Raw genomic sequence first — 24,905 nt, 5'->3', positions numbered from 1 at the left:
CAGAGTATTGAGTAGAGTTCCCTGTGCTATACAATAGGTTCTTATTAGTTACCTGTTTTATATATAGTAGTGTGTATATGTCAATCGCAGTCTCCCAATTTATCCCTCCCCCCCCCTTTTTTCCCCTTGGTAACATAAGGGTGTTTTCTACATCTGTGACTCAATTTCTGAATTTCTGTTTTGTAGATAGGTTCATTTGTACCATTTTTTTAGATTCCACATATAAGCGATATCATATGACATTTGTCTTTCGCTGTCTGACTACGCTCAGTATGACAATCTCTAGGTCCTTCTTTTTCTTCTTTATACTACCCTTCATGTCAGACAGCTTTGGAGTAGCCTAGACCCTTTTTGGGATGGGACAGGATTGGAGGGGGTTGTTGAATTGGGAGTATGCTGTTTTGACTTCAGTTTGTAAAGACATTTTTGAAAAACATAAAACAAGTGAGAAATTAGAGTCCTGAGTTGGAAGCGCACAAAGGATACCTTTTTTGATCATCTTCAAATGTATTTTATAGCTAAGAGAAAAATTGGATAAAAGTAGAACACAAAACAAAAGTGACAAAAGTGAGAATGAAATCAATAGATATTACTCTGAAATCATGTAAAGTATAACAAAACATTGTCACATTGTACCAAAGCTAGTAATTCATTAAGAGAGTAAGATCAGTTTTAGATAGGAGTGATGATTATCTGATGATCTAGTTAATGAAGAGGAGGAGCAAATCATATGAACCTATTGCTAAAACATTTAAATTTCTAGTGGATTTAACATGAAAGACATAACAAAGATAACATAAAACTCATACCCTCCTACTAGGACCTCAGTGACAGACCAGTTACTCTCATTAATTCAGAGAGCATTTAAGATTAGTCATTGTACAAGAAAATTTGAAATGTGGCCTGAAATCTTATAGTTTATTTATGAGAGAAACATGAGATTTTCCTAAATTTTACAACAATCCTAAAGTTTATATTTATATGTTACCAGTAAGCTGGAAAAAAAAGCTTTTCTAAACTGTCAGTAATAGAAAGCAAATTTCAATCAACGCTACTAGAGAAAAGGCTGAATTATGTGTCTTTTCTCTCTAAGGAAATGATTTATCAACTCTGTGTCACATGAAGAGGCAATCATAGACTATGCAGCCAAAAAAATGTGCAGAAATAAACATAAAGGTGTGTCAGGCAGATGATTAATAAAAATATTAGGTTATTCTTGATTTTCTGATGTTCATGTTATTTGTCAGCTTTTATAGCTTGTAATTTATAATGTTCTTTTCTCTGTTTAAATAAACATTCACTTTCAGGCCTATTTTTATATTTGCAGTTTTGTAATCTCTCTTTTTTAAAGGGCATGCAAAATTGTGTAAGCTTCAGGCCCACAAAACCCAGATCCGCTTCAAGCACAGGTGAGGGCAGGACTTCATAGGAGGATGAAGTGGATGAATGCATGTGGAGTGCTGACACATCCTCTTACACACACACACACACACACACACACACACACACACACACACACACACACACACACACACACACACACACACACACACACACACACACACACTCTTCTACTCCGCTCCCAGAACAGTGAGCTGGGCCTTTATTCCCGGTCCAAGACACTGGAAGAATCTTCTCTAGGGAATTTTACCTCCCTTGGAGAAAAGAGTACAAACTGGCATCGAGGATCCCCCACAAAACTTCTCAGCCAGATCATCCCACACAATAGACAGACGTTATTCATGTACTTACAGCTTCTAGTCAGCGTTTTGGTCCCCAGTCATATATTGGAGAAGACAACCAAGAATTACCACTCATCCAAGGGACATGTTTAATATGAAAAATGGAGACTAAAAGAAACACAAAACCAACTTGAAGGGAAACTGAAACTATAAAGGAAGAAGAAACTTTTTTCAAAGCTATCATTAAGATTTTCAGATAAGGCATCCAAGAAATAAAAACAGGGTACCATTTTAAAAAAAAAAGGGACATCCTGAAAATTAAGAAGAGCTGTTGGAAATTAAAAACATGGCAGCAGAAATGAAAAACTCTTTAGAAATATTAAAAGATAAGGAAACATTGAAAAATAGAGAAATTAGAGGACCAGCCAAAGAGGGTCAGCATCAGAATTATAAGAATTTCAGAAATAAGAAACAGAGAAAATGGGTGTGGGGGGAGTGGTCAGTAGCAACAAAGTTTCCTTTAATCCCAGAACTAAAGATTATAAATTGCCAACTCGAAAGAGTCCTGTGTATCCCCCAGCACAATGGATAAAAACAGACCCCAAGGTACATCGTTGTGAAATTTTGCAACACGGGAGACACACATCTGACCCTCGAAGCTGGCATGAAGAAGATAAAAAGCAGGTCACATACAAAGGTTGGGAGTCAGATTGGCTTCAGACTTCACCACCACAGCAGCACTGGGAAATGAGAAGCCAGTGAAACAGTGCCTTTGAGATTCTGAAAGAAATCATGTCCAGCCTATAATTCTATACCCAGTCAAAACTAACTCGTGTGAGGATAGGATAAAAGGGGTTTGGGTTGCGCAGTCTCAAAACTGATCTCCCTCACACTTTTTCTCCACCCAGATGAGGAGTAAACCAAGAAAGGAGAAGACATGGAATCCAGGTGGAAAAGATCCTAGGAGAGAGGTGGAAGGAATCCCTGTGAGGGTGGTGACAGGGGAGCCCAGAGTGGAGGCAGCCCGTCCAGACCCAAGCAAGTCCAAGGCTCCAGTAGAGACTGCTTCAGGAAGGGAAAATGATAGGACACCTGATACGCATGAATGTATTGAGTAGATTTAGACAACTGAGAGAGGATTAGGGATAAACATCTAGAAGATGAAGCATATGAAAGAAAAGGAAAAATTATTTTTAGGGAAACTTGTGCAGTGTTCTTAGTTCTGTATTGCTGTGGAACAGATTACCCCACAAATTAGTGCCTCCCAACAATAATACCAGTCTCTGATTGTCAGGAATTTGGGAGTGGCTCGGCTGGGGGTTTTGGCTTGGGAACGCCACAGTCTCCTGAAGGTTTGGCTGAAGCTGAACAGTCTGCTGGCTGCCACATGCAGGAAGGAAAACAAACCATGTTCTGTTCCTAATAGTGTATTTCGCATTGCTCTAACCAGATCACAGTATACCTCTATTGAGAAGGCAGAGTTGCAAATGTGCCTTTGGGTAATAGGGGTGAAGACCCAAAAGAGGTGTGTGTTTTTGTTTAGTTAAATCTTCCTCTTCCAAGATAAAAAGTCAACAGCTAGGGCCTAAAACCTAATCATCACAGGGTGGTAATGCCCGCATTTTTATTTAGAGATGCAAAGGTACATATCAAAAACAAAACCAGCCACGTTAGAAGTGCTCATCACAGGCGATTGAGTTTAGGGGAGCCTAGAACGTAATGTTTTACTTAGCAGACATTGTTGCCTTGTTAAACTATGCACATGTATAACTTTGATAAGAGCAAAACTTAGATTAGTAGAAGGAAATCATAAAAGTAAAAAGTAGGTCCAGGTGAAATTTTTCTGTGTTGGAGTGGAAGAGGCAGGTCTTTCTCAGTATGACACCAAAAGAAGAAATCGTAAAGGAAAGAGACAGATTTGGGCAGTTTCGCTTCATACAAATTAAAAGCCTCTGTACATTAAACACACACACGTACAAAATGGACAGGTAAACGTTAAGACAGGAAAAAAATCCTGGGACTGGTGGTAAATGATTTCAATCCTTTCAAAAATGTAAACTGTTTCAGCCTGTCTCGGGCAATTTGGCAAGCGAATCAAAGCCTTGAACCTGCATGCATCCTTTGACCCAGCAATTCCAATACTAAGAATTTATCCTATGTGACTAATCCTTGATATGCCCAAAGATTTAGCCGTTGGCTTTTGTTTATATTAGAAGAAAAACTTGAGGCAGTTGAAATGATAATGTAAGCCATGTGGGTTACAAAAAGAAAATTAGTGATACAGTTGATTAATGAAATACTAGGTAGCTCTTAAAAGTCAGGCTGATGAAAACTTGTGTATTGGCATATAAAAACACTCCTGATATATGTTTCCTTTATTTTTTTTAAAAGTTGTGTCAATATGCATATGCTGTACACACTGAAATTTGGGGTATTACTTTTTCTCTGGGATTTTGTGTATTTGTATCTGTGTGTGTGTGTTTGTCCTTTGTGGTTTTCCAAGTTTTTGACACTGATCAGGTGTTATTTTTATAGTCAAGGAAAAGAACTTAAGGGATTTTTTTTTTCTTCAGTTTATTTGAGAGATATGGAAAGTGCAAAAAAGAAAACAGTAATCATATTCTCACCACCCGGAATTAACTACTAACATTTGGCATATCAGCTTCAGGTTTTTTTCTTTCTGAAAATGTTTAAAATATAATTAACACCAAAACATTAACCTTGGTTATCTTTTCAATATGAGACAGAGGGCTATTTTGGAGTTTTTTCTTTTCCTTCTTTTCCTTCTCTTTCTCTCTCCCTCTCTTCTCTCTCTTTTAGGCTTTCTGTACTTTCTCAAGTTTTCTCTGATGAACATGTTTTACTTTTTAAAGAGATGAACTGTAATCAACTGTAAAAGGTAGAATATTTTTAAATGCCTAATAAAGTCGTAGACATTTTGAAGAAGGTAAGCAAGGTTTGGGAGTCAGAACAGCTTTGATGAAGCCAGGAGAAGGGAAAGGTTCCTTCTGGGTGGGGTGGCCGTATGTCCCAGTCGCCCTGGACAGTCCATGTTTTATGCCTTTTGTCCTGATGAAATTATTAATGACATGTTGGCACTAAAACATGGACCTCCACTTTGGGACAGGAAGTTGCTTATAAGGCATCTAGATTTGGGGGATAAATGAACAGCCACTTGGCTGAATCAGAGTAGTTGTACTGGGTGAATGGGAAGGGAAACTAAAAGGCGGGGTGAGACCATATTATAGAGGCACAGTGACTGCTGGTTTAGGAAGTTCCTCGACCAGTTCTAGGGCTGGCTCAGGAAATGTACAGGGTAAGCCTGGAGCAGTTCATAGTCCAGAAAACAAGGAAGTACTAAACAAAACACACGCACGTGCACACACACACACACACGCACACACACTGATGTGGGTATGTCAGAAAGACACAGGAGGCAACTGAAGGAGCTCCCAGTGGCCAAAGCTGGAACAGTTTGAGCAACAGAATAAAGTAGGATTGGATTATAACCCATATAAAATAAATATCGATGTATTTATTACTGCTATAAGTGACTGAATAAATAAATAGAGAACAGAAATCTCCCATGCAGAATCCCAAATAACTTATGCCAATACTCTGCCCACAAAAAGGTGGAGTATTACTCTTCATTTCTTAAGTGTGGGCTGTGCCCAGTGGCTTCCTTCCAAAGGTGTGGGGGTCGTGGGGGGGGGGACCATATATCGGAGAATCCCGGGAAAGGCTGCTTCAGCCCAGTGACGGAGACTCACATCAGCAGTAGGAAGTCGGGTTGATGGCTCGAGCCCTCAGTATGATGTGGTAAGAGTGGCACTTCACCCCTTCCCTCCAGAACCTGTAACGCCAGTCTAGTCATGAGAAAGATAGCGGACAAGTCCCAGCTGAGGGACATTTCTATAGAGTACCTGACCATCACTCCTTAAAACTGTCCAGGTCATCAAAAACAGGGAAAGTCTGAGAAAATACCAGGAGGAGTCTGAGCAGACAATGACTAAATGGAATGCGGCAACCTGGCTGGGGTCTTGGAACTTAAAGGGGACGTTAGGTGAAAACTAAGGGAATCTGAATAAAGTGTAGACTTTAATATTTCAGGATTGGTTTGCTAATTGTGACAAGTATGCCATATGAATATAAGATGTTAATAATAAGGGAAACTGGGTGTGGGATATATGGAGTTAGGTACTGTCTTTACAATTGTTCTGTAAATCTAAAACTTTTTTAATCAAAAGTTACTTTTTTTTTTTTTAAGGCATTCTTCAGGCAGGGAGATGGCTTTTGAAGAGGTGAGGTGAAAACTAATCAGAATCATATGATAAAGTTATAGGTGATTGTCAGTAGCTGCAGTGAGATTACAGAGGCCTGGTTCCTTCTACACAGTTCACACGGCCTCTCATTTGTGCAGAAGCACCCAGTTCAGCACTAGCCTCCTCCTGATAACATGGTCCTCTTTCATTTCCAGGCTTCTAACAATGAACCCTTTCTAAATTCCATAGTATTTTAAGATTAGGTATTTTGACCAGATGATTTTTTTCCTAGTTCCTTCAAACACATATGACATATCTACGTGAAAGAGTATTGAACTGTGAGTAGTAGAAAACTGGACAAGAAATCACAACCCTGATTGTTTGTTCTGGGTCCTGTTGCTGAGTGACCCTGGGCTAGTCACTGAACCCCTCCAGATCTGCTTCCGCATCTCCAAAATGAGAGGGTTGAACTGGAAAAATTTCTATGGTAACTTGCAGCTCTAAAAATACTGTGATTCCAAATTAAGATTTAGAGAGAGGCTGTGGCACCACAAATAATGGAATCTAAGTTCCTAATTCCTTTGTAGCTAGTCTGTAGTACTAGACGCCACGTTAGAGGCACTTTGAGGACCGCTCTGAGGGCTCTTTAGAATGCGCATTCCGCTCCCCATGTGCTTGGAATGGAGATTCAGTTTAGAATTCAAGTTTTAGGTAAGCGGAAAGGGCTACGTAGTCCAGCTCCTTTGTTTTATAGTTTGTTTAAGAAACTAGTCAGAGGCAGAGACCAGGGTTTCTTTTTTTTTTTTTTTTTTTGCGGTACGCGGGCCTCTCACTGTTGTGGCCTCTCCCGTTGCGGAGCACAGGCTCCGGACGCACAGGCTCAGCGGCCATGGCTCATGGGCCCAGCCGCTCCGTGGCATGTGGGATCTTCCCGGACCGGGGCACGAACCCACGTCCCCTGCATCGGCAGGCGGACTCTCAACTACTGCGCCACGAGGGAAGCCCAAGACCAGGGTTTCTGATTCCTGGTCCAGAGCTTTTTATATGGCAACATGCTTCACACAGAGCAGGATCGGTCTTTTTGCAATGCCACCAGGACCTCATTTGCACTGTCACCAAAATGGTCCTTGCGGGCAGTTGCTCACTGTCCAAAACCATTGTGTCAGTCAGCTCGAGTCCCTGATTTGGGCAGAAGTAACTGTTGCGGGGGGAGAGGACTAAGGCTCTCCTGTCCCCTTAACCTTTCTTCTTCAGGTCTGAGTGAGGGAAATGGCAATTTCATTTTTTCTTTCCTTTTCAATTCCATAGCTTACCTTCCCTTGGTAATTACATAGCCAGAGGTTATTTGTTTACAGAAGCCACGTGAATCAGCCAGCCCCCAAAGGGTTAACGCTCTGAAATTACGGGGCTGGATTAACAATAAACAGGATGTCCTCCAGAAATTAAATTTAAACTGCTGTGACTCAGGCTGGCCCATCCTCTCAACCAGATCGTTGTCTGGGGTTATTATCGGTGGTTAATTATACCACTGGGCTTAGCAGCAGTGTTGGTCAGTATGGGCCAAGAGAAGCCAGGCTTGGGGAGAGGGGGGTGTGGAGGGAGGGGCCTGGTGGAGGGGGTGGGGGGGAAGGAGTGGGAGCGGGAGATTTGAATGGAAGGGACCACTGGTCCTGAGCACTGGAAGGAGAGCAGTGAGAGTGGGGTCCAACCTGCACCCTCAGGGCTCTTCCCTGAGCTGATCCCAGCCAGGGATGCTTAACTCACTCCTACCTTGGTGGGAGAAGCCCGCGTTTCTGTAGCTGTGGGGATGCCCTGTGGCTTCTTTAATTCTCAGAACTGTAGGATGGGAGCATTTTCAGCGCTTGAAGGAAGCTTCTAGATTACCCAGTTTAACCCTCTTGTTTCACAGAGTAGGAAATTAAGTCCCGGCGCAGTCATTTCCTGGCGTCCTGCTCCTCAGGGGTGGAGGCAGGGTTAGCGCTCAGGGTTTCACTCCTGGGCCATGACCTTCCTTCCATTATGCCACACCTTCTTCCATTTCCAAGTGGGGAACCTGTGGTGCAGAGCTTCCCAGCAAGTTCAGGGCAGACTTGAACTGGATTCAGATTCTTCTCCAAGCTAGCTTTCTTTAGATGTTGTCAGTTCTCGCGGGAAATAACCCAGCCTGACTGGTCCTCAGTGCTCCTACAGTTCGTCATCTCTCCCCAGCCCCACAAAAAGCCCTCCACAGTCTGTCTCTCTATAGAGAAGTTGGGAAGCACCTGCTACAGACGATAGTGGGCTCTGTGGTGTTTTTTAAAGGCATGTTTTCAAGGATGATAGCTGTCCAGGTGAGCCTGCAACCTCTGACTTCGCAGCTCCTCAAGACACGAGGTTTGTAGTGACTGTCACTAGTACAGTATCTCACCTTTCCTGCCTTCACCTTTGCAATGTATGTAGACATTGCAGAGGAAGATGCCCTGGGGCACCTCCCTCTGATTCTGTCCATGGGGGACCGTTCTCCTGGAGCCCAGCCTTGTTGCTGATGATCCTAGACCCGCAGGCACGTGGTACGAGTCCCGGGAGTGAGGCACTCCTTCCAGGGGGGAAGTGGCCGTACCTCATCAAGTCTTTTCAGCCACATCCTTCCCCATTTCTCCTAACCTTTCTCTTTGACTCTTTGTCTTACAGGATTCCTTTCAAGATTGGGCAGCCCAAGAAACAGATTGTCCCCAAAACAGTGAGTAACCAGTTCTTTCACTCCGAGACTCACGTGGCCTTTGTGTAGAACCGGAGCTTTGACTCAGTGAATGGTGGTGCTGGGAAGGCAGAACCCAGGCCTTATTATTCCCAGTCGTGCTGCTCTAGAACCTCACACAGGTGGGGGCTTATAGGGCCCTCCTATCCTGGGACACTTTCCTCCCTCAGGTCAGCCTGGGCCCCTCCCCTTCCTTGGGCAGGTGGAAGAGGTGGGTTACAAAGTGAGGACAGACACCCTGCTTCTGAACAGCCCAGCACTGGGGTCTAGCGTGACAGTCTGCACTTTCCTGAAAGGGTTCCTGAGACATAGGCTCCCGCCAAGGACACGTCCCAGGCCTCTATCTCCCGCCCCCTCAGGCTGCGTAAAAGGCCAGAAAGCCTCCCTGGGATGTCCAGGTCCCCTTCTCTCTGCTGCTACATTCATTCTTAGCCAGGACCCGGAGCCACTCACTGGGAGGGCATGATTGAATCCTACCCCTTTGTAAGTCCACAGTTTTTGTCTCTGTTTTATTGCCACAATGGAAGAGGAGGAGAATCTAGATTCTCAGAAAGTTAGAACTGTGGGACTTCCCTAGCAGTCCAATTGTTAGGACTCCACTCTTTCCACCGCAGGGGGCCCAGGTTCGATCCCTTGTTGGGGAACTAAGGTCCTGCAAGCTACGCAGTGTGGCCAAAAAAAAAAAGCACTGGAAGCCCTTAGAGATCATCCAGTCCAACCTTCTGAGTTTTCCTGATGAGGAAACCAAGGCCCGTGGAGTTTTTGTGACTTTCTAAGAATTACGTTTCATAAACCTAATTCTGATGGAGCTGGAATTAGAACTCAAGTTTGAGGCTCCATTTCGTACACTTTCCATAGCTTCACGCGAGCTCACTCGGGCTGTGAAGATCTCCTGAGGTTTTGGAATTCTAGTCAAGAATGGCCTCTCCACAGGACTTCACTGGTGGCACAGGGGTTAAGAATCCGCCTGCCAATGCAGGGGACACGGGTTCGAGCCCTGGTCCGGGGAGATCCCACATGCCACGGAGCAACTAAGCCCAGGTGCCACAACTACTGAGCCTGTGCTCTAGAGCCCGAGTGCCACAACTACTGAGCCTGCGCGCCTAGAGCCCGTGCTTCGCAACAAGAGGCCACTGCAATGAGAAGCCCATGCACTGCAACGAAGAGTAGCCCCCGCCTGCCACAACTAGAGAAAGCTCATGTGCAGCAACAAAGACCCAACGCAGCCAAAAATTAATTAATTAATTTGAAAAAAAAGAATGGCCTCTCCAACCCCTCACCCACCAATGTGGGTGAGGCTCTTGAGGGTTTAACGTGAGAGACTATATCTGTAAGGTTAGCACTGTCAGCCTGCTGGAGGCCCTGGACTGTCATCCCAGCCGCTTATAAGACAGTTCTTGTCTTATAACCTTGGCCCTCCTTAGCTCCGGACTCTGAACTGGGTTTGGCGGGAGGGGAAGTGCAGCACGCATCTGAGCACTGGCTCCATCTTTGGGAAATCCAAAGTTAGGTCACTTAAAGGGAAATGGGTCCACGTTAAAAGGGCCCTCCCTTTTTTTCAAGCAAAGGCAGGCCAAGGACAGACTCAGAGTATACCTCCCATGCAGAGGCTGACCAGCTGTGGAGGCTCTCAGCTGAAGCGCGGAGAATCTGGGCGTGCTCCAGCCAGCTACAGGAAGTGGGAAGGTGTGGCTTTGAGTCTCCAGAGTTTAATCCAGGGCAGATCTGAAAGGGAAGTGGTTTCGAGAAGGGTCTTTTATTCCCAGCACTCACTACCAAAAAACAAACAAACAAACAAAAATTTCTCCTAACACCCCAACCTTGATGGAAATAGCCTTTGTTCTCCACGGAAAAGTATAGGGTAGCATGCAGTTTCTCGCTTCCTTGCCAGAATTTGTTGTTGGAAAGGTCTCTAGGTCTTTTACTCTAAGGGGTGGCCAGGACTCCCCGGAGGAAGAGCAGATGGACAATCTCAGTGCCTGTGGATGGGCCCGTGGCCTCCCTCTTCCTTTCCTGGCATCCGTCGTGTTTGGGATGGAATTGTAGCCCTCTAACACCTGGCATCAGCTCCTCCAGACAGACTGGGCATCAAGGAATGGTTATGAAACTGGATTTGGAAGGTTCCCTGCCTGGATTCCCATCCTGGCCCTGCCACGTGTTGTCCGTGACCTTTAGCAAGTTCCTTACCCTCCCTGAGCCCTCATTTTCTCCTTTGTGAAGTGAGGATGATACTAGCTCCTATGTCATTGATGTAAGTATTATGCATCTTACATGAGGTAATGCACATGAAGCACTTAGCACAGTGCCTGGCACATGGTGACCCCTCAGTATTAACTGCATTATGAGACGATAGCTGATTTGACTCTTAATAAACCACCAAGGACCCAGCCTGTCCCCAGCAGCTGGATTCCCCAGTACAATGAAATGGTATGCTGGGCCTTTGATCTCTCACGAGGAATAGAGTCCTTTGCTTCCTCAACTCCCCAGAGGCACTGAAGTCTATGTAGCAAGACCCTACCTCTTCGGAGTCTCCCTACCCTCCCCCGCACAAGCCCCCTCCTGGCCCCCAAACAGGCCGAGGCTGTGCAGTTGTCTCAGCATCTCTGGCAGCTGCCCCCGAACATGGGTGACGCACTCTATTTTTCCTGTCCAGGCACTCTCGGGGAGGGGAGCAGATGTGGCTGTCTGGGTTATTGGAAGTCGTGGCACCCCTGTCATGGGAAGAAAAGCTCATGTTATCTTCAGGGAGTTTCAGGAGATTTTTGGCTCAAGGCACCCAACCATCAGACACAAAGAAAGCATTGTGCGTTTGCCCTCCCCATTCTGCTGTGCCCAGGTTATTAACACAGATTCCAGTATTGTCAAGGCTTTGGCTGGAAGGGCGTGTTCTCTGCAGGGGCTGACCACTGGGGCTGAAATGGAAGGACAAACACTCCCCCACTTTCCAGTCCTAACCTTCTGCTTAGTCCCCTCCCGCTGCCCCAGCTCATGAAGGAGCTGGAGCATCTTGGTACGGCAAAGAGAAGCTACACCTCCCTCTGCAACCGGCATGATGGAAGACTTCGCACATTGAAGCAAGGGTTTCCCTGGGTCTCGCACACACCTAGATTCCCAGCTAGGCAGGCGCTCTGGAAGGTCAAGGCAGATGGGAGTCCCTGCAGGTTGCGCCTTCACCTGAGAAGGGTTTTCACGTGCAAAGTGGAGGGACCCTTTGTAACAAACCAAAGGCAGGCTGCTCTCTACCCTGAGCCACCCTGGAAGAGGAGTTTCTCAGAAGGCACAAGGCTCGCTCTGCCTCAGATCCAATCTGGCTCCGCTTAGCCCCGGGATTAGAGCCTGGCCCTGCCTGCTGGCCTCCCTCTTCCCTTCACCATGAGTGTGAGTGGGTGGGAACTCAGCCCACTATTCACTTAACAACCACCAAGCTCCTGCCGTGTGGCAGCCTGACCTAGGCCCTGGGGACAAGCTGTGAGCAGCACGGCCCCTCCTGCAACCCTGAGCCTCCGAGAATGCAGGGGTTGCTGAGGCAGTCTCTGTGCTTGACGCTCCCTGCACTGACCTCGCCAGCCTGACCCAGCCCACCCTGACCTGCCGACAGTCGTGCACATGTGTTTACACTTGCATTGTTGACTGGGGTCCAGTTGCCTTCTTGGCAAAGGCATCAAGCATCCAGAGATGTTCAGATCTTTTGTATTTGGCTCCTTCCCTCTGCACGGATATACCTTGGAATGAGACTCCAGTGTGTCCCTTGATCCCCTCAGCCGTTGTCTGAGGGCCTAGAATCCCGGTGCTGTGCCTCTCAGATCTTTCCCCTGGGGAGGAGAGAGACCTCAGGAGCAGTGAGCTGTGGAAGCAACGCCAGCTGGCTACCGACAAAAGAGGTGAAGCGTTCTTGACCTTCTCTTAGGCTGTCAGATGGCCTTGAGCTGGGAGAGCAGAAGACTCAAGCTCCCACCCCGACACACTTCTCCGCTTCCAGCGTGAGACCCTGAGTTTCTCCTCAGCCAGTTGGAAACCTGCGGTCCTTCTCTGTGCAAGTCCCAGCAGTGGCAGCCCGGGAGACCAGGTGTTCCCTGACATCCCACACAGCACGCTGGGGATTGCGCAAGAGAGCGAGGGGAGCCTGGCCCTTGCCTCCCTTCTCGCCCACCCACCCCCTCTGCTCTTGGTCTTCAGGAGAGCCGGACCCTGGCCAGGGCATCCTTAATTTCAACTTCATCTTTTCGGCAGAAAAAATACTTGTGCGACGTAAAGACTCAGCTCAGCCGTCACATCCTACAAAGTAAGAAAGGAGACGTGTCCAGTGGAGGGAGGCCCCTCTGTGGCCCCAGGCACAGGGCCCAGGCTTTACCCCACCTGCCAGCTGACTGAGTGCTCTGTGCCAGAGGGTCACAGACCAGTCTGCTTCCTCAGACCTCCGGTCCTCTCACCACCCCAGGGGAGGGCAGCAGGGAGACCCCGTGTGTAAGCCGGGCGCTGTGCTCTGTGCTCTACACATACTGCTCGTTAATCCTCCAAACAAGCCAGCAAGGCTGATGCTGTCAGCCCACTGCCTTGTCAGCCACCTGAAATTCCCATGGGCTGAGACCAAGTGAAGCTATCCCATTTTATTAGAAAAGAAACCGAGGCTCAAAATGTTGGAAATGTTTCTAAAGCTCCTCATCTAGTATCAGAGTTCATATCGTCTGTCTGCTTGCTCCCCTCCACCGCCTTCCCCCGGGCGCTGTTGAAAAAAGGACTAGACTAACTTCAGTGCGGACTCCAAAGGGCAGGGCGAGGCCCATTTGCTCCAGAACAAATCTCCCATCCACGGTCACACCAGCAGCTGTTCAGACCTTCAGCTAAGACTCTGATTCCTGTCCAGCTACAAATCCCCCGACTTAGGTAGCACTTTAAACTTTTATCAGGCACATGCACTTTAGCAGGAGTGAATTGTGAATTTTTTCTTGAGAGAATCTTTTGGTGGGTCATACAAAAGGTGATGATGAAAATGTTGGGTTCCCAGATGGAGAAGAAGTGGGTCTGTTGAAAAGAGAGGAAAAGACTGTAGGGCAGAAGGCTAGGGCACCAGTGATTGATTGATTGATTTCGCTGCACCACATGGCTTTGGGATCTTAGTTCTGGGACCAGGGATTGAACCTGGGCCCTCGTCTGTTAGAATGCGGAGTCCTAACCACTGGACTGACAGGGAATTCCCAATGATGAGTTTTACTTCACAACTTTGTAGAAGGTCCCAGATGTTAGGATCATAATGTAAGGGGGAGACCATGTGTTTCTGCTTCTGAGTTTTACAGTTCAAATGAGGAAGGCGAGCCATCTCCATGCAAGACAGCCCCATTGTCAAGCCCTGAGGTCGGACGCTAAGTAGGGCCTCTGCGTCAGGCCTCACTGGGCCCTTCCTTGCCCTCCATGGGGCTCCCCACAGCCCCCCGTCACGTGTGTGTTTGTTCTTTTGATCTCCCAACCAGGGCCCGTGTCTGTTTTGGGTTTTTTTTATTATTTATTTTTGGCTGTGTTGGGTCTTCATTGCTGCGCGCAGGCTTTCTCTAGTTGCGGCGAGCGGGGGCTACTCTTCGTTGTGGTGCATGCGCTCCTCATTGTGGTGGCTTCTCTTGTTGTGGAGCACGAGCTCTAAGTGCGCGGGCTTCAGTAGTTGTGGCACACGGGCTCAGTAGTTGTGGCTCGTGGGCTTAGTTGCTTCAAGGCACTTGGGATCTTCCCGGACCAGGGCTCAAACCGTGTCCCCTGCATTGGCAGGTGGACTCTCAACCACTGCACCACCAGGGAAGCCCCCGTGTCTGTTTTATTCACCAGTGTATCCCTGGCACCTGGCAGAATGCACTACACTTAATTGGTGCTCAATAAATGTTTGTGGGATTAATGAATGCAGTTTAAAAAAAAAAAAAAAGGCCTGGATTAGGAGTCTGAATTCTAGCCCTGCTTTGCCACACACTAGCTCTGTGTCCTGATGTAAATCACTTCCCCCCTCTGGGTGGCATTCTCATTTATCTTGTGAAATAATTGGCCTGAATAATGTTCTGCCAGTCTACGACTGTCAAATTTACCTTAATCCAAACATGGAGCATGAGGCCAACAGGGTTTTAGAAGACTCCTGGTGAGGCACAGCGGGGCTTTGATGATCACTGCAAGTTCACACTCCTTCACCTCCAGCCTGTGATAGCCAGGATTTACGGCTCTCCCTGGCAGGAGTCTCGGGGCAGCCGCCAGGAAGGTGCTCTCATAGGTCATGGCTTTAGTTCATCAGCCAGAGCTTTTCCCCCTTAGGTAGAATGACGGTAAAGGGCGCAGGCCTGGGAACCAGGCCTCCTGGCCCGTGTTCAGACCCCAGGCCTGCCGCTTACTAGTGGTGTGACCTTGCGCAGGTGACTCCCCCTCTGTCCCGCTGACCTCAGTGCGGTGAGGGCCGTCAGCACACCTGCCTGCCAGGTGAGTGATGGAGGAGAAGCCGGTCACCGGAGCGTGTGGTGCCTCAACAAGGCATGCAGGGAGCTGTTCGGCCTCCTTGGAAGAAGACAAAGCAGAGGCGGGGGCTCCGTCCTCCTATCGGCCCTCAGACATCAGGACTCGGTCTAAATATCAGGGAAATCCGATGACTCGTCCAGAATTTAGAGAGCCTTGCCCGAGTCGATAATCGTATCTGTGATGGCTGCATCCCAGCGCACAGAGCGGGGATACCTGGTCTTTCTTGATCCACCCTGAACGCAGCAGGTTCTGGACCTGTGAGGAAACCAGGACCGGGAGGGGAGGGGAGCCGTTCCAGCCCCAGAGCTGCTGAGCGGCAGGGACAGGACCGGACTCCAACCCGCCCGCTTTCCTCCGTGCCCTGCCTCTTCCCCGATGATGAGCTTCTATCACGCTCTGAGCCCCTTACCCAGACCCCGCAGGGGAGGGGAGGGAGCGCAGCCCAGCCTCGCTCCCTGAGGTGGAAGAACAGAGCCAGCCGGGATCCGCTGGTACCTGCCTGGCTGGTCCGTCTGGGAGGGGCGTCCTTTGACCTAAGTCAAACACTTAACTAATTTGGGAACACAGGGCTTCTGTCATGAACGGTGTGCTGGTGCTTGTGTGGACTGGATGGTGGTGTTTTCTGCAGAAGGGGGTGCGGGGAGGGCGTGGAGGGAGTTTCGTAGGTGACAGATTTTCTCCAGCCTGCTGTCATTCCTCCAGTGATTGAGTTGTCGCTTCCCTTACAGGTGGAAAGAGACTTTGAAAGGGAGTATGGAAAACTCCAGCAGTGAGTGTCAACCCCCAGAAGGGAGGGCAGGGAGGGGGCTGCTCCGAGAAGGAAAAGAGCCTTCTGCCCGGGCTGCCTCGTCCGCTCACCCTGGGAGCTGAGGGCAGCTCAGTTCACCACCTGCCAGAAATTCTCCCCCGGGGTGGTGGCTCTGTGACAGTCGTTAACTCAGCCTTTGGGTGCCTCGCGCCAAGCTCGCGGTGGCCCTTCAGTCAGTGGGGACATCCGCGCAGAGCAGGCCCTTCCTCCTCCTGGCAGGCGACCTGAGTGTCGCGTGGGGCTCGGCTCAGGGGGATGGGCAGAACGGGGGCAGAAGCAGGTGGGTGATGCCAGGTCCCCAGGCTCGTGTCCCTGCCTTGCAGGCTGGAGGAGCAGACCAAGCGGCTGCAGAAGGACATGAAGAAGAGCACGGACGCCGACCTGGGTAGGCGTCCCGTCCCCCGTGCCCGGCCTGGACGGGGGAGGGGCAGAGGTGGACACCCTCCTCGCTCAGTCCCTTTGGGGCTGGCTTAGAAGAAAGTGCCCTTAGTAGGTGCCCCGCAGATGTCCCTGAGAAGTGGCTTGCAGTCGCCCTTCACTTAGCAGATCACCACTCCCTGCTTTCCCTGGGGCGGCAGCAGCCACCACTGGCAGGTGGAGGGCAGCTCCCGTGGTCTGTGCCCCAGAGCCTCCGGCCAGTGCTCCTCCAGAGGATGGGGGGCGGGGGGGGGGGTCTGGCCACGACCGCCCCTGCTTCTGACCCCGGCGTCTCCAGACTGTGTGTGTAGCAAGCCACGGGTCTGATTTTCAGTCTGTCCGTTATTTGTTTTGTAGTTAGCTCTGAGTTGCCTGGGTTCCATCTTTCATTGTGGCTCCCGCTGTCTTTCTAGTAGGGAAATGCTGTGGCCTGTGCTTCTCTTCCTTCCTGCTTTTCCACACAGCTGCACTCTCAGAGCGTGAACGGAAAGGACAGAACGTCAGGGATCTATGAACTGGAGTCTGGCTGTAGAGAGTGTAGGTTTTTAACAAAGAAATCAGGACAAATGGGTGACCCCTGGCACCTAGGATTTCTGGCTGCTTCTGGCCCGAGTCAGACGTGGAGTCTGGGCAGCGGAAGCCCTCCTGAAACAGTGGTGCCCTCACCCACCCCAAAGCCTGCATCCCCCAGTCCAGGCCAGAGAGCCTCGCACACTGTTGGCTGGGGCATCAGAGTCAGTGAGGGCCTGCTGCAGTGTGGGTCGCCCGGCCCACCCCAGGACTCTCTGATTCATCAGGTCTGGGTGAGGCTTAGGGACCCCACTTTGAGAACCACTGCTCCACACGGTCGGGGGGAATCAAATTACACCTTTCCTGGTCTTGGAAACTCCTGAGCTGCTGCCTGGACAGGATCTCACATCCAAAGCTGTGGGTCCAAAATAAGACCAAGTAGGCGTGACCAGACCCTGCCAGGTCCTCGTCGACCCCTGCACTCCCAGGTTGTGTCAGGGCTCTAGAGACCCACGTGCGGTCCAGGACTCCTGGGCTCCCTAAGGTACGAAGCCCGCCAGCCTCCCGGTTTGTGCTGGGCTGACCATGCCCCTCCCCTGTCACTGTAGAGGTAGAGCAAGGGATGTGAGCTGCTGCAGAGGAGAGTGGAGGCCACGGCACCCTGCTGTGTTCACACAGGCCGGCAATGTCTCGGGGTGGGGCTCCCAGACGAAGGGCCGCCCCGCAGACTCTCACCGTTCATTGACTTCAGATGGTTCTAGCAAAGAGACATTGGTGTGAAGATGTGGAGGCGTTAGGAAAGAAAAGGAAAATTGGGAAGAAAGTCTTCCCTCCCAACCCCTGACTTTTGGGGGTTTTCCCTCAACTATTAAAAAAAAATTAGGGGAAGAAATTTTTCAAAAACATTTCCAGTTTTGTCCTCGTTTTCTATCTTTTAATTACGCAGTCTGTGACCGTTTCATAATCCAGTCAAATGACACGTGAGTTTGCTCCTAAGCCTACAAAGTCACTTTACTTTTTTTTAAGAGGGTTTTTGCCTCCGTTGCTTCAACATCTCTGGGAAGTTTACATTTCTAGTCTTCTCTCATATTTTGCCCTTTTGCTAGGGGGCTGCAGCACACCCCCAGATTCAAGAGAAATCAAGGTATATAACACTTAGTAGTGTGCTCTGGTTTCATTGGCAGCATTTTTTTTTTCTTCACGGTTTATGCAATAATGGTGTGTGTTACAGTTAATAGCATCTTAAATTTAATGACATAAAATAAGAAATAGATCAAAAACACGTTTTCCCGTGAGCCCCTGAAACTAGTACAGACACTGTGGGGCAAGCAAGGCCCTTCTCCAGCCTTTCCTGCCCCTCTAGGATTTCGTTTGCTGGTAATGGAGGCCTGAAAACTCTCACGGGACCAAGAACTCCAAAGCTGCCAACAGGTTGCCTCGCCATACCAAATCCGGCCTAGTTTTGTCAATAAAGTTTTATTGGAACACACCCATTCTTTGGGTGTCATCTATGGCAAAGTTGAGTTATTGAAAGCCTAAAATCTTATCTCTAGCTGTACAGTAGGTTTGCCTCTCTGGTGTAGATACCATGCTACTCTTTCTGTGAGGGAGCCCCAAACCAAGCTTCACATCCAAACCGCCTGGAGATTTTTTTTTTTTTAATGCATATTCCTGGATTCCAGGCTTACTGAAATAAATCTTTGGAGCTAGAAATACGTACTTCTTACAGCTTCCCGCCCAAATGATTCTGTTATAATCCAGAGTTTGGAAAGTAAGTCATTGCAACAGGTAAATCTGCTCAAAAGAATTACCCAGAGCAGTATCAGGAATGCACATTACACCATAAGGACTGGTGTCTTGTGCCTCTGGGGTACTGTGTAGTTTATGGCCTGTGGCCATGGATGGAGGTCGTCCGGATGCAGGCCTCTGGCCCCAAGGACGACAGGGAGTCCTGAGGACAAGACCTTGAAGCATGCCCTGTCATTGGTTCACTGAGCTTTGACTTCTTACAGCCATGTCCAAGTCCGCTGTGAAGATATCCTTGGACTTGCTCTCCAATCCCCTCTGCGAGCAAGACCAGGACTTTCTGAACATGGTGACAGCCCTGGACACGGCCATGAAGCGGATGGATGCCTTCAACCAGGAAAAGGTGACTGGGGTCTTGGTCTCCCCCTCCTCGAGGCTTCTTTCTGGGCGGAGTGCTGCATGAAGTCCTTATCGGGGCTTGGTCTCCTCTCTGGACACCTGAGTGTCCCAGCCCTGTGAGCTCTCCCCTGGCCAACCTGCCCCCGCACCGGCTGCTTCCCGTAGCTCCCACTAGCTCACATCACTCACATGGGGCCACGAGGGAGACTCAGGCCGGCTCTGCCCACCCACGCCTGTAGCCCCTCAGACTTGCCCGCCCAGCCTCCTCACTGAGCAAGGCCATCATCGGCTTCACAGAATGAGAACTGACCCGGGACAAGGCCGGTGCGCCTTGTCACCCTTCAGGCTCCCCGGTTGTCATCTCTGCCTCACTCCAGCGGCAGTTAGGGGTGTCTCCCTGCCTGGGGCTCTCGGGGTACCCCTGTCCTGCTCCCTTTCTCTTCTCAGGAACTTGGAGGCTCCCCCTTTTGGGAAGAGTCTGGCTTCCCCCCAGTTTTTGTTTTTGTTTTTTATAATTTTGGCTGCGTCGGGTCTTCGTTGCTGTGCACGGGCTTTCTCTAGTTGTGGAGAGTGGGGGGCCACTCTTCGTTGCGGTGCGTGGGCTTCTCATTGCAGTGGCTTCTCTTGTTGTGGAGCACGGGCTCTATGCACGTGGGCCTCAGTCGTTGTGGCATGTGAGCTCAGTAGTTGTGGCTTGCAAGCTCTAGAGCACAGGCTCAGTAGTTGTGGCACATGGGCTTAGTTGCTCCGCGGCATGTGGGATCTTCCCGGGCCAGGGCTCAAACCTGTGTCCCCTGCATTGGCGGGCAGATTCTTAACCCCTGCACCACCAGGGAAGCCCTGGCTTCCCCCCAATTTTGACGCCATCGGGTTTTTCTTTTGACAGGTGAACCAGATACAAAAGACTGTGATTGAACCCTTAAAAAAGTGAGTAAAGGTCATCGGGGGGACCACAGGCCTGAGGGCAGTTACTGGACAGGCAGGTCAACCAGCCACTTGGGGACCTAATATTGTTTCTGGCAGCCTGTCCCCAGACTCACACGGGGTGGACAGGAACCTCCAGGGGACACCAGCTCCCTGATCTGTGGCCCTGGGGTTGACACTCCCGGTAGCTCCAGAGCACCTGCCTGGCCAGGCATGCTCAGTGGTGGCAGGGCCTGTCTGATCCTCCACAGTGGCCGGCCGGTGCTCCTGTGGTCATTCTGCCATTGTCCCTTTGTTTCTGACCGAGAACCAGTGGGACCAGAGCTTGTGGAGTTAAGCTAGCAGAGATCTTGGCTGGGCCTCCACAGAGATGAGTGAGGCCTTTCATCTCGCTCGGCCGGGTTGGGGGAAGCAGCTGCCTGCCGCACGTGGCTTTTGAAGCGGTGGGGGGGGGGGGGTGGCCGCACACGGGAAAGGGCGCTGCAGCGGGGTCCCGCCTGGGACGGTCCCCCGATTCATGACCTGCCAGGGTCAGAAATTCTTCTGTGAGACTCATCTTCTGTCCAGCAGGCTCTGGTCAGTGATCAGACAGGCCTATTCCCCAGGTCCCCTAGGGGGGTGGCGCTGGGCGGGAGACAGGCAGGAACATTGCCTTGAAGCTCCCGAATCACTTCATCTTCCTCCCTGGCCTCTCCCAGCTCGGCTCCGGCCTAGAGAGGCTCCCGCTCCAGCCCAGCAGATGCACTTTATTACCTCTTCTGTGGTGGTCCCTGGCAGTTGCCTCACCAGGGCCTGGGTAATGAGGCTGTGCTAATTACCATGAGGCCTGGATCAGGGCCTGGAGGGCGATGGAGAGAGCAGGTTTTGATCCTGTGACCCCTGGCGTTCAGGTTGTTGAGCTCTTGTTCCCTGTTCAGGTCCAAGGGGTGGGGTTAGGCAAAGCTCTTTCTAAGCTGGGCTGTCTGGAGGCTTAGCCGTGGAGGGCAGGCAGAACCTGGCCCACAGGGATTCCTCCCCGCTCCTGCCCCGGGCCCCTGTCCCCAGCCCCTGCTCGGCCCCAGGTCGCAGTGTCATGTGAGGAGCAGGGTGCTGGGCAGGCCAGTAGCTCAGGAGGGAGCGTCGGAAAGAGCTCCGCTGCTTGTAGCTCTGTGACCCCGTCTCCAGGCCTGAGGGTTCAGAACTGGGTGGGAAGGACCCCTGGCTGAGCTGACCGTGCCCACGGGGGTCCCAGGGGCTGCCACGGAGGCTGCCGTGCACACCTATGGCTGGCAGAGCTAGGCAGGGGACACCGGCCCAGAGAACCGGGGACTGACTTCCGCCTTGATTTCACCACCACCGAGGCGGGCCTGAAATCTGATGCCTGGCTTCTGGAGCCAAATGGAGAGAAATCGCGGCTGCTTCCCACCACTCCAGCCGCGCACCACCTGCCAGGAAGGTGGGTGAGTGGCCGAGGGGGTGGCCACCATCTCCGCAGCAGATCCGCTGACCTCTGCCCAAGCCTCCCAGGCCTGCCTGCCTGCCTGCCCGGCTGGCTTCTTTGTATCCCGTGGCCGACATGCGATCTCCCCCAACCACATAAACCCGGCACTGCCTGTTGCCGCCTCTTGCCAGGAGAGAAGCTCCCAGGGACCCCAGCACCGGAAACAGGAAGCTGCAGCTTTCCTGTCCTCTGATGAGGAACATCGCCACATGGCCACCCCGCCGCCTCCGGCCTCCCCCCAGGGGGCTCGGCCTCTAATCCCCCAGTCTCTGGGCCGTGTTCACAGGGTGGGATGGGGATGCTTTCAATTTCCCTTTCCTGGTGGGTGGAAGATCCCGGCTGTGTGGGCACAGATTGAGGAATGGCAGGCATGCCCCACCTCCCAGCCAGCCTCCCTCCCTCCCCCTTTCCCTCCGCCTCTTGATGCCTCTTCACCCCACGCTTACCCTGAGGACCATTTGCTGCCCCACCTTAGGACAGGCAAGAAATGGGCAGAGCTTCAGGAGCGCCTGGGGTAGGCCCAGCCCTGTCCTCCCTTCTCTGCGATTCAAACTTTAGGAGCTTAGGATGTAGCGCAGAAGCCATGCGGCATCCCCCGAGAAACGGACCAGAATGATAACTGCCGAGGCGGGGCAGTGCGTTGGAGTGGGGAGAGCCCTGGACAGGACAGGCCTGTGCCTCCAAGTCTCTTCCCCTTCTGCGGCACTCCCCTGAGCAGAGAGGGAGGTATCGTGGGCTGGAGTGGCGCTGTATGTGGAGGGCAGAGTCCCTCCTGGGGTCCTAGCCCAGGGACTCCCATGTGCCCCTCACCACTAATTATCAGGGGGACGCCGGGCACTGAGCAGAGAGGCTCTGGGCCCGCAGCCTTGCTCCTTCGTGGCAGCCCCATAAAAGTGCAGGCTTGGTGCCCCAGGGAGAGCTGGATCACCCCATCCTTGTCAGGTCAAGTCAGCAGGTACCCTGTCAGGTCCCAGGGGCATGTCTGGAAGGGGCCCGGGCTCTGGGGACCAGCCTATGCTTGTCCTTGCCTCCCTGCAGCTTCCCTGCCCTGACGAGAAGGTAGGGGCAGCACTAAAACACCCCACACGAGGAGGGGTGTCTGCTGCCAGGAGCCCCTTTCCCCGAACAGCACCCTGGTGTTTATACCCCCCGGCACGTGGAGCTGGCAGAGTTCTTCCTGTTACTTCTAAGCGGAAAACGAGGCGGTGTGGCCTCAGTGGGGCAGTGACCTGAGCCAGGGATTACAGAGTTCGGTCCCCACCCCCCCTTTTGTCAGCTACCTCCGATTACAGTGTCTGATCTCCCCTGCCTGACCTTAGCTTCCCTGCTTTACTGTGAGAAGGGCGTGACACCTACCCGGGCGGTCCGAGGCCCAGGGCCCAAGGAGTCACGTCCCTCGGCAGCGGCGGACATCAAGCTGAGCCCTCCGCGGCCTCTGGGTTCAGCTAAGGGTGCCGTCTGCCGTGGGAGGTGGAAGTCAGCGTGCTGACCAAAGTTTCCCTCGGGCCTCACAGAGCAGCCGCTTCCTCCCCCCAGAGGATACGTGGCCTTGCTTCCGGAAGGCTGAAGGTAGTGTCCTGTGGACACACCCGTCCCCTGAGGTTGCCTGGAAATCAGTCAGCCCTGGATCCACGCCTTCTCCCCCTGGCTCAGGAGCTGCCCTGGGGCTGGATTTCTACACCCTCTGTAGGCCAGCCCAGTCCCAGCATGTTGTAGTCAGCCTTGTTGTATCCGACCCTGGCCCTGGAGATAAAGCCCAGTGGACTTTATGGGGGGAAGAGGGTTGTGAGCACTGGCCCAAGTGCTGCCGGGGTCAGAGTATCGAGAGCTGCTTGACCACCCGCGGATGACGCCCGTGCCGCACATTCCTTCCTTACTCGTGCCACCCTCCTCCCCGAGGACGTGGGGTGCAGGGGGAGGTGGCGTGGCGGCTTCCCAGGCCCAGGTGCACCTGCTCCCCTGAGCCACATGCCTCTCCGCCGGCGAGGGAGAGGGGCTTGCCTGGCATCCGAGACCCCGTCGTAGCACTGCCTGAGGCAAAAGCAGTGAAGTGAGTCCAGCTCCCCCAGAGGGTCTCAGCCGTCCCAGGCGTGTTCAGCCCTACCCCAGGGGGACCTTGTGTCCTGGGCGTGGCTGGTCCAGTTTGCAGAGCACCAAGTAGGCCTGCGTCTTCTGCCTGGCAGAGCAGTCATTCAGGGGTTGATTGCAGTGTAGAGGGACCTGCGACTGAGGATTCGGAGAGGATTCGGAGAAGCGTGGGTGGTCTGGCCCACGTTAGCATCTCCAGCTACGTGGTGAGCCCATTACGGACACCCAGAGAGTGAGAAGAATCCGCTTTAGTGGCCTTTCTATCTGTTTCATCAAACTCTGCTGCCTGGGCCTATAGCTTTGTTTGGGGCATTATGCGTCAGTCAAGTGTCTATCCTCTGTTCTCTGGCAGAGGTATTCATTACTCTTATGTCACGTGGACTCTTGATTTGTTGAGGCTTTTTCCTGCCCCATCTTTCATCTTCTCTGAGTTGCTCTGGGAAGAACCGACTCTGCTTCTGGTCCTGGGTCTCCCTCTGTGTGCTTCGCAACCCCCCCGAATAACCACTGCGCCGTCACCTCGGCTTGAGGCCGGGGCTCCACCAGCCACTCGGGCTCCCAGCTGCGAGATAGACGCTCCAGCCCCTCAGGCTTTGTGTTCAAGGAAGCTGCCCCATCTTCTGTCCAGTTCCAGAAAACCTGCTTGCAGGCTGGCCTGGCCTCCTCCCACACTCATTAGTCAAGGAGAATGCAGCATTCCTGCCTGGGATGCGGTCCTGCCCTGGGTCCACCCCAAGACTGTGTTGCCCTTCCCAGTCAAAGAAGATCCTAGTCACAAAGATTACGCCCATGGTGCCAAAAATGCCAGAGCCTCTGCTACTGCTCTTTCTGAACAGCCACCCTAGCACTGCCCTGTGGTTCTTGTAGTCCTGGTGGGGCAGGAAGAGCTCCTGCAGTCGTTTTCCTCAAACATTTGGTTTGACAGTTTGGCTGTTTCAACAGTAGAGCATGAGGATTCCTGTTTTTCCGGCAGAGTTGGTAGAAAAGGCTGGGAGTAGCTTGTCATCATTTAATAGGAGTAGAGTCGATTTACAAGGTTGTCTTAGTTTTGGGTGTACAGCAAAGTGATTCCGTTTTTTATATATAGTTATAGATATACATGTATATATATGTATATATACAGGTGTGTATACATGTATATGTACATGTGTATGTGTGTATATATATTTTTCAGATTCTTTTCTGTTATAGATGATTATAAGATATTGAATATAGTTCCCTGTGCTATATAGTAGGACCTTGTTGTTCATCTGTTTTATATATAGCAGTGTGTATCTGTTAATCCCAAACTCCTAATTTATCATTTATCCCTCCCCCGGCTTTCCCCTTTGGTGACCGCAAGTTTGTTTTCTATGTCTGTGAGTCTGTT

General features: G+C 51.0%; 1 protein-coding gene across 1 annotated transcript in view; it reads left to right on the top strand.

Annotated features, from left to right (window-relative positions):
• The window catches only part of BIN3 (bridging integrator 3), a 44,166-nt gene that overhangs the window by 14,348 nt on the left and 4,913 nt on the right, over window positions 1-24,905 (top strand). Inside the window, exons 2-6 of the mRNA XM_082656327.1 lie at window positions 8,615-8,663; window positions 15,893-15,933; window positions 16,296-16,357; window positions 18,912-19,048; window positions 19,931-19,971. Of these exons, the coding sequence (XP_082512453.1) occupies window positions 8,615-8,663; window positions 15,893-15,933; window positions 16,296-16,357; window positions 18,912-19,048; window positions 19,931-19,971 (330 nt within the window). The remainder of the gene's footprint in view (window positions 1-8,614; window positions 8,664-15,892; window positions 15,934-16,295; window positions 16,358-18,911; window positions 19,049-19,930; window positions 19,972-24,905) is intronic.

This window comes from Grampus griseus, assembly GCF_964374135.1.
Source record: "Grampus griseus genome assembly, chromosome: 6".
In the NCBI taxonomy this organism is placed as follows: Eukaryota; Metazoa; Chordata; class Mammalia; order Artiodactyla; family Delphinidae; genus Grampus; species Grampus griseus.
This window is presented reverse-complemented; position numbering and strand designations above follow the sequence as displayed.